This window comes from Thalia democratica, unplaced genomic scaffold (genome assembly GCF_965202585.1).
Source record: "Thalia democratica unplaced genomic scaffold, ktThaDemo2.hap1.1 HAP1_SCAFFOLD_175, whole genome shotgun sequence".
Classification (NCBI taxonomy): Eukaryota; Metazoa; Chordata; class Thaliacea; order Salpida; family Salpidae; genus Thalia; species Thalia democratica.
The window spans coordinates 67,405-77,707 of record NW_028139308.1 but is presented as its reverse complement, the minus strand read 5'-3'; the positions used below and the strand labels follow the sequence as shown (position 1 = coordinate 77,707).

The following is a 10,303-nucleotide window of genomic DNA, read 5'->3' as shown; positions in this document are numbered from 1 at the left end:
TATTTTGTTTCAGTTTTTAACATAAAACATGATGATGTTTATAGATCAAGTAGTTTACAATTTTTCTGTAAATAATCTAAATTCAATAAAAAATACAAGCAACTTGTTCTTGTTTTTATCTTTATGTTGGGATAAGTGAAATTTTGTTTTACAGATTGAAAAGCGAAAAAGCATAAGAACAAAAACCAAACACTTTGTATTTTATAAAATATTTAGAACAAAAAAAAATTCTTTATTTTATTTTAACACTAAAAAATTAGTTTTAAAAAGTTTAAAGTGTTTATTTAAGCTACTTTTAAGTTTTATAAAATTAAAAAAAAACTTGATGCGAAGAAAGTTGTAAATTTTACTAACAGTTTATAAAAATTTGAGAAATTAGACATTAAGTAATGGTTTTAAATTTTAGTAGAATACGTTTCATCCTTAGTTTCAAAAGCTTCGTTGTATTTTCCTTCTTTTGTGTTCAAACTTTCAATGTACATTTTATCATTCTTTTCCGAGTAGCTTGATATTGACGACAAACTGAAGTCTTCATTTTTTTCATTCTCAATTTTCATTTTAGGTGGTTTTTTACCTGGTAATAATTTCCTGAGTACTTCCTGACACGGCCACTCAATCATCAATGCGATCAAAAATCCGAGTCCAAATGATATGATCACGTGACCTTAAAATGTTTAAATTATGCTAATTTTTTATTGTTGACTAAATTTTTTCTTGTCTAACGTATCTAAAGTTGTTTACTTTATTCTAAGATTTAAAAGTCTATAACAGAAGTTTAAAAATCTTTAAAGTATGTCAACAAAGGATGAAATTAAAAACATGGTTACTAAGATAAGATCATAAAGCGAAGAAGTTTATGACAAGTATTGTAGTTTTTAGAAAAAATTACTATAAAACAACTTTATAAGTTTTTGAATGTATCAAAGGTTTTTGTGCCTTCGTCAAGTCTAAACACTGCAGGAATTAACGAACGCTTAATTTCTACGCTAGAAAAAAACTTTACAATAATTAAACTTTATTTTCTTATTATTACTTGCTCCTTTGATCAATATAGTACGAGCATTTGTCTTGAAATAGAATAAAATCATAGAAAATTTTAATGCTGTTATTACTTATCGTCAAATATAAGTCAGATGTTAGTAGTTACTCAAAAATAAGTTTTTAACAATTATTCAACAAGTATTATTTTCTTGTATGGAAAATTTTTTATACTAAATACAAAGCTGTGTAGTTTAAAAAAAAAATTACGAGAAAACATACGTACTTAAAACTGTTTAAGTCTTATACTTCAATATATTTAAAATCAAAGTATAATCAAAAAAACTAAAAAAAGCTAAAGACAACAATATACATGATCAATTAAACTCAAAAAGTGACTCGAACCACTCTGCTTGCATAACACATACATGAGTCTATCTGTGTTTTATAATATATACAACTTACCAATGAAATTGTAGATAAGCCAATCATTAGAGTAATGAATGTATCGTTCAAGAATTCCAGTACGCCAGTAAATGACATAAATATGAATCAAGTATGTTGAATATCCTAGTCTGCTCAAGGGCACAAAAAATGACCAGTTTAAGAAAACAGTAACGGGACCTAAAAATTTAAGGATAAATATAACTTTAACTGCAGTGTTTAAAAAGTAAATAGACGCAAAGAATTATTTTTAATCGAATTAATTTATTTAGCATCACTAACTAAAACCATAAAAATTTTTAAAATATTATCACTTAAATAACTATTGTATATATAATAAAAAATAACCTCCATAACCGGAAGTACACGCAATGATGACCCAAGCAACACAAACTCCCCAAAGTGGTCTACTTACAGCATTGTAAAATGCAGCTACCTGCACGGTTGTCAATTCTTGTTCACTTGTCACTCCATACAGTCCGTATATCAAACTCAATGCAACTCCTGTTGCTGTCAACCAACCGACATACGCAACTACCTTTTAAATGTTTTTGTTGAAATACTATTATTAAACAAACCTTTAAGTATACACTTCACGTATTAAAAAAGTTACCAAAAAATTAAGCACTTATTTTAATGTTTTAAGCCGTTGTTTTCTATTTGAGAACAAATAGAAAAACTAGTTTAAATTGCAATGGCTTACTTGAAAATATTTTTAAAATAAAATAGAAAAAAAATCATCACAGTTTTAATTTTTCATAGTAAAACTTTAAAAGAGAACAAAAAGGTTTATAATTTAATGTCTTATTCATGAAGTTGTGCAATACAGGTTTTAATTATATTATCGAAATAAACAACTTCAGTGTCAACTAAAAAGTGTTAATAGAACTTTGAAACGTAAAATTAAAATAATACTCTAAAACTTTTTCGGGAATTTAAATATTACCAAAGATTTATAAGAACATTAATATTAATTTTATTAAATTTCTTTTAGTTTACATTTATTACATAATGCTAAAAATTACAAAAACACTAAGTAATAACAAACAATAGATGTTTGTTCAAGCCTAAAATTCTCTACACTATCACTAAACCTCATCATACTTGCACTTTAAACTGATATCACAAATATATTTTTACGTAACTTGTTTGAATAGTCATAATTTTGGTTAAATTGAAATTTTTAATTTTGAACTGTGAAATACGAGATTTACCTTTGGCATTTTCACTTTCCCTTTGCTGACATGCAAAATATATCCAGCAAGAAGTCCCACTATATACACGCATATTCTACACCAAGGACTAAAGTAAAGGTCTGTTGAAAACTTTGCTTCATAACTTTCATACCCGTATTCGCTCAAATCAACAAAGATAGCAATTATTCTGAGTATTCTGAAAAAATACATAGTTCAAAATAATAGATAAAAATATTTAAAGTTTAGATTTACAAGAATAGATCATTTAAATTGCTAAAATAGTAAGCTAACATGCTATAGGAGTACGCTTGAATTACAACCATTGCTTGTTGTTCCGAAGATTGAGACAAGTACCAAGTAGTAGCAATACTACCGCACAAAATTATACCAGATACAGCAATTCCTACGTACTTTTTTCTGAAATAAGTTAATTTAGTTACCAGAAAAATTTGTTGCGACTAATTTTAGTTAAAATTAAACTAACTTGTAGAGAAGATAAATAAGAAATGGTGCTAGCAGATAAAATTGCATATCACAAGCAAGGTACCACGAATGTGCAAAACACTGTGAGCAAAAAAGTTATTAAAATGTTTTGTTAGTATAAGTAGTAATAAAAATAGAAATTAAAACTATAATTTCGACTCTACAAAGTAATTATAACTCATTTAGACGAAAGACAATAACTTTTGTTGATAATGAACACATTATGGAATGGGCAATTATTATGAAGTTAAAAGATACTAAATAAAATATTATACGGAATAATTAAAACTTATTTTTTTGTTTTAAATTTTTTTACTGCACACTTAAATAACTTACATAGTTGTTCATAGGGTACACGTTGTTTATGTACAACAAATTCGTCCACCATGATTCATTGCACCCTATTGTGAAGTATTCTGCAGATTGGTGCCATATTGGTCCGTCGCCAATATGCTTAAAAATGCCAATGGTAAAAATCAAAACGTAGGCAAGAGCCGGTGTAAGCCTTAAAAATTATTACATTTGTTTACAAAAAGATAAAATATATTAGCTAAATATTGATAAAGGTGTTGTATATGTCTCAGTTATAAACTTTTAGTTAGCAATTTTTGTATAAAATTTCGATATAAAACTTAAAATATATATTTAATTTCCGCGTTTAACTAATCAAACGAACATTCTATATCAGTAACCTTAGATAGCGCTGTAAGTACATTAGAGGAATGTTAAACGATTTTCCATTCGATTTTGCTAGATGCTTCAAGGTTAGGTAAGAAGTTAGTAATCCTCCGATGCAGAAAAATGTGTCAACTGAGAAAGTACCATTAGCAATAGCCATCAAACCAACTTTTTCTCTATAGTCATGAAACATTGTCGACACATTATCTGAACAACAAATGTCATTAGACATACTATTTTAACATTTTAGTATAATTTCAGTTTATATTTAAGTTGAGATGTTTTTAGTTTTAAAGAAGAGACTTTTTAAACGATTAGATACTTCAGTTATTTGAAAATGACTCGTACAAAATACCCTTTGAAAAGTTCTTAGTATTACCTGCGTAACCTGCTACCATAGCAACAGTGTGACCAAGGATAACCCAAGTGGTACTAATTGTTCTAATTCCATTAATTGCTGCTATATTTCCCGGCGCTTGTTTTGTGTTAAGTATCTTTTCACCGTTTGTGATAACAGAAAAACACAACAAGTAGTTCTCTGGTTTGTTTTTAAAATCAAACTTTTCTAGTTGAACTTTTAAGCAACTTACTCATAAAATCATAACTTATATATAATAAAACAGTAAAATCATGTGTTCCTAGTCAATTAATAGTAAAAATAAAATTATAATTAAAAAACATACGACTTACTTTTGTAAAAAAAAACAAACTATAAGAGGTGTTTAGTTAATTTTTTTTTTCAACTAACGAGACTTTTTGTTTTTGTTCCTGATATAAAGGTCGTAACAGGTTCCAATCAAAGCAGCCGCAATAAAAATTCCGGACCAAACTCTGCATGTAAAACAGAATGAATTTTATATTTTTTGATAAAAACCTTAAAAAAAAACAATTTACTACAAGAAATCCTGTTTGAGCAAAACTGTTGGGATTTTCGTTTATAAGTGGTGTGGCACAGTATTTTTATACAATTACAAATTAAACGCAAACGTACTTGAAATTAAAGAGAATAAAAAAACTTTTGACTTACTTTAAAACTGCTTTTAAGCAACTAACAAAAATGCGATATCGAAGCTTGTGTATTCTTCATATTTACCAGGACACACAGTCTCTATTGCAGGTGAAAATATTTCATCAGAAGTAACTTCTGCTGTGAGATTTTTTACAATAGAAGCATCACATGAACTTGGAAAACAAGATGCAAAAGTTATATCGACTGGAATTCCGTTAGAAATTGGCTACATTTTTGAAAACATGAAATTTATTTGAGTATTATTTTATAAATTAAAATATTTTAAGTACCTTCTTTTTTTTAATCAAACTAAATGTTTCTATAAACTTGAATTGCTTCACCCAAAAAAATAGTTATTTTTTAAAACTGAATAACTACTATAATATTTTAAGACTGAAGTAAATTAAATATCTGATTTGTTTCATAATATTCTTAACAAGGGTTTTGGTTAACATTTAGTAATGCTATATTAAAATAGTTTTGAACAGATTATATTACTAAAAAGTTCAGATTTAAAGAAACTAGTTATAACTTTAATAACAAACTAACTTTATATATTACTTAGTTAAAGACCAAATTTTATTAAAACAATAAAGTATTATTTATGTGTTTAAAAATTAAAGTTAATTTTTGTTGTCTTAAATAGCAGTAGCAACTTTTCAGTGAAAGGTATAAAAAGAGTTTCGTGACTAGAATTTTTCTTAAATTTGTGTAAGTAAAATGAATAATAACATGGTAACTTAGGATACTTTTATCCAAAGTAAGTGCTTTCTTTCATTTTTACACCTATAATGTATGTAGTAGGTAACAAAAAAAAGAGTTTTTGAAAACTTCAAAACAAAATTTTACAAAATTTACAAAAAATAAAGTTTTTCAGAGCCAACAAACTACTTATCAAACAAATAAAGGTATAACAAGTAAAATAGCAGCAACTAACGACATATTGGAAGCCGTAATAATTAGTGCAATACTTTCCACTGAAATTAGCACTGATGGAATTGATACATTCGTAATAATGTCCGGTCCATCTCACATTTCCTTCAAGCATCCCTCCTTGCCTTGAAGCCCATGAATCTCTCACTTTAAAATAAATAAAAAAGTGTAATGAAAGCAATATAATTTAGTTTATATCTTTTTGTTTGCTTAATGCTTTTATTCCCTTTTCTCCATAACACTATGCCTTGTAGTGTTGTTTTCATTTATATTAAAACAATCAAAACTTTGTATGTTAGCTCAAGTCCGTGTAAATCATATTATAGAACAATATAATGAAATTTATTTAACAAATTACTTTGTAAAGCATATACTTCTCTTGAGTTTAACCAAGTTTGAATATGATCAAGACATATTTCATCCTCTATTGAAATACCACTACGATCGTATTTTTCAACTGCACTGTTGTTCATACATATATATTAAAAACAAATTAAACTCAAAACTTAGCTTGTTCTTTATAAACTTAAACCGTAATTAAGTTAGTTCGTACTTGTTACTTTCTGTAACTTCTTTAAACGTACTGAAATAATTAGTTTTTTAGTTTGTTTATCTATTTTAAAGTTGTATTTGAGGAATTTCTTAAGTTATCAAAGATGTTTATAAACAACAATCAAACTTATATAAAACTAAATATAGTTAACTAGGAAAAAATCATTTTAAATATTTTAAATAAACTGACGCTAATAGAGGATTTTTAACAAAAGTTCTAGCTGAATGAACAGAATCTAGCAAAGTTGAAATTTTATCAGCAAGCTTTGTTTTTGCTTCTTTAAACTCTCCTGTATCATTTATTGCATTTCTTGAGAACTCTATTAATAAAGGTGACGTAACCCTTTGCAGCTTCTGACAAACTACTGTATCTGACAAAAGTGCACATAAGACAAAAACTACAAATAACCGAATAGACATCATCACTATCTGCTTCTGAAAATGAGTGATTTGTGTACAATCACAGATTTTTATTTAAATAAGCTCGTCGGCTACTTAACTTTGTTTGCTTAATACTGATGTTTGTTTTCCATTTAAATAAGCTTCGTTAAACACTCAAACCTTATTTGGATAATATGGACATCTAGAAACAACGCATGATTAAGAAATGTGTGCTCAGATGACCTAGCTTCGATAACTAAAAGTAATCAAAAAATAATTGTTAGTAGAATAAAAACCTTTATCAAATTTCTATATCTAAAGATTTTGTCTAAACCTGTTTATAAAAACTGTAATGCTTAATTAGCTGTTACAGTTTTTAATTTATGATGTTCAGACAGTTTGAATATACTTAAAAGCTCTATTTTACAAAAAAAGGAAATAATAGTTTTATTAATAAAGTTAAATACATAAGTAAGAATTATAATAAACAGCTTTGAGCTCAAAAAACAAACCATCAAGTTTGTCTGCTTAAAAATTTAGAACAAATTCGTACAGGAAGTCGAAAACTATCATGTAAAATTAATTTGTGAATTTTAATTGCAGTTATTAATTGAGACTACTTAAATTAATACTATATTTCCTTTAAAGTCCTATATAATTTTATGTGGTTTCATAAGTAAACAAAGAAGAACTTTTTTTGCATATGTAACTTTATGGTTTTTATAAAACTTATTATCTTAGGTTAATTTCGCAACAAAATAATATTTTAAAAATTAAAATTGCTAAGGACACAAAGTTCATAATCTAAAATGTTTATTTAATAGAATAAAAGGAGTTTAAAAAAATTATATGTCTTTGAATATCAAATTCTTATTTATTTTGTCTACAAAATACGAAGTATTCAATGTTCTGTTTTTTACAATAAGTAGTAAAATAATTAATCAAAAAGTTTTAAGTTAGATCCTAGAACCATAAGTCAAAGTTTTTTTTTATCAAGAAAATCGTTTTATCTATCATAGGTTTTTTTAAATTCATAATTCTTTAAATGTAGCTAGGAAAAAATAAAACTATTTTTTTAAGTTGGTCAACTATTGGAATATATATATTTACAGTAATTAAAAATATATAGATATAAAACGAAAGCATGTTTTATTTTGAAAAATTGAGATTATTTTGTTGCATTTCTAAAGTACTTAAAAATAAATTGTTTTAAAAAACTTCATTGTTCTACATTTTTTAATAACAAAAAATTAACAACAAAATTATCTGAAAAAAAAGGTTGCTTCTGTTTGTAAGTAATGTTTCACAAGTTTTTATACTCTGTCAAAGTATAAAAGCTCTCAGACGACAGACTGTTTTGTTCTTGTGGTAGCCACAACTTTATGTTACGTCACAAAAATTCATGGTGGATATGATATAGAGGAGCTACAAGCACAAAGAGACACGCATGATCATAACTCGCTTTGTTTTTTAAATTTAGTATAGGTAGTATTTGACAATCGTTTACAAAACTTTGGCTTTTCGCTTACTTTTTTACCTTGACTACCAACAGTTCATTAAAAAGTTTAGAACAATTATTTTTATTTTATTTTAAACGGTTTTAATTTTTGATTGAAAAACCAAAGTTAAATACAACGTAAGAATAAGTAAACAAGTTAAGGAGTTTTTTACAACAAACCATTTTAACAACAAGAATTTGCATTTTTTTCATAAACAGTCATAATTACTTTTTTTTCTAACTTTAGTTTACTAATGCAAATTGATGCACTAAATTCTTATGCATATTATTTAATACAGCTTATGTTCAGTACAAGAAAGTTTTTAATAGTTTACATTTAAAAAATTGTTTAAGTGTAAAAAAAAATACAACATGACTTCAAACTTTAAAACAATAAAACTAGTAATTAAAAACTTTAAAAATCATATGAAGCCTTAAAACAAAACATCAGCTTAAAAAAACGTTATCTGTTCAAAAAATTCACAAGTAATCTTTGAAGCGTACTGGACGTTTAGAATCTCAAGTCGGGAGGTGATTGGAGAGAGACTGGAGGCGATCTTCCCTTCCACCGCTTCGGACGTGAGGGCAAGGAACGGCACGAGGATCGAGCCAATCAAAATTGAGATAGAGCATATATGTAACTCTCGGTTTAAGCGCGATATTTAAGTCTAAACCAGGGTTTCTTAAAGTGGGCGATTTCGCCAACATACAAGCGTTTTTGGTTATCAGGAAACAATTAATGTTTACGGAGAGAAGAATAAAATAGGTTGTTAAGTAGTAAAAGGTATATAATGTATAGTAAAACCCGGCGGTATTTTTAATAACATTTTTCAAAAAGGCAATTTTGACAATGAACTTGCAAAACCCTATTTAGACTGAACATGACTTTATTTTAAAAGAATGTGCACGTTGCAGTTATAACGTAGTTTTAAATCTAACTAAAAAAGTATTGAGTTAAAGCTAACAAAACAAAAAAAATTGTTTCTAAAGCAAAGCATTTTAAGTATATACTATATATTTAAAAATAAGACGTAGGTGTTAACATAGAGATAAACAAACAAGGCAACGACAAAACTCAAACGTTCCAAAAACACAAGTTCAATATAAAATTGCAACGAAGTATTCCCGTTTTGAACAAAGTAAGTCTATAGACAAATTAATTTTGTAAAAAGTTGATTATTTCTGTTTAGTTAGACCAATGATGAAACCCAAATAGGTTTAATTAGTTCAAACTCGTTATTACATCTACTGCTGATATTTTCATTCTAAAATAACTGCTTTTTAAACTTAAAACTTGATATTATTTACAATTACAATTTTACCTTAAAAGCTTTTGTTTTACTTTTTTGTAATGTTCAACTTCATGTTTTTAACTCTACTAAGTTTAAACTATAAAATGCAATTAAATTTAATAAAAATGTGGAACGCTTTTAGCATGCAACACACAAGTATTTTTTCGGCAACTAAAAACAACGAAGAAGCACGTCAACGGGTAAGTCAGAGCGGTGGCAAGCGCCAACCGGTTCAACCTGTGGGCCGGCATCAGTGACTTGGGTGGGGTAGGGAGGCACTCCAATCGTACGGCCTTAAGGCGACAATGACTTGTACTGGATTGATCGAACAACAAGGACGACCAGAACTGCGTGAGGTGGTGGGAGGCGCAGGGAGGTCGGGCACGAAGTGACGGCGAGGCAGAGTGTCTGCCCATCTACAGAGGATCTGTCAATTCACGGGGGATCTGTTCATCTACGGAGGATCTTCCTGTCCACGGATTTTGCAAGTTCAAGCTTCACGACTGTTTGAACGACAAGAAGCTCGTGTTTAGTGTAGCAAATAATAATGATATAAAGGCTGTTTTATTTTTATTTTTTCATTAAAGCTGCTTTACTTGTTTGAGTGAGTTTCAAACCTTATAAAAAAGTATGCATAATATTTATTAATTCTACTGAAAAATAATTAGCTGTCTTAGAACAAAAAACGTACATTTGTTTTTAATTATGTAAAGAATTGAATTGCTTAACTAGATGTTACAAGTCATAAAACAAACAAAAAATTGTCTAACTTTAAAAACTTTATGACTCATAAGTAATTCAGATTTTTACACATCATATAAAATTAAAATTAGTTTAAGTTCCGCCTTCAGTCTTCGTT

The 10,303-nt window shown here is 27.6% G+C and overlaps 1 protein-coding gene across 1 annotated transcript; it reads right to left on the bottom strand.

Moving 5' to 3' along the window:
- Positions 1 to 395: 395 nt before the first annotated feature.
- On the bottom strand, positions 396 to 9,860 carry LOC145845867 (O-acyltransferase like protein-like). The gene is made up of 14 exons (XM_082952884.1): positions 9,637 to 9,860; positions 6,080 to 6,183; positions 5,726 to 5,868; positions 4,833 to 5,014; positions 4,528 to 4,610; positions 4,159 to 4,317; positions 3,794 to 3,986; positions 3,438 to 3,606; positions 3,103 to 3,182; positions 2,910 to 3,035; positions 2,637 to 2,814; positions 1,771 to 1,960; positions 1,444 to 1,602; positions 396 to 664 (listed from the first exon to the last, which is right to left on the bottom strand). The coding sequence occupies exons 1-14, from the start codon at positions 9,858 to 9,860 to the stop codon at positions 396 to 398; spliced, it is 2,259 nt and encodes a 752-aa protein (XP_082809010.1).
- Between the last annotated feature and the right edge of the window lie 443 nt (positions 9,861 to 10,303).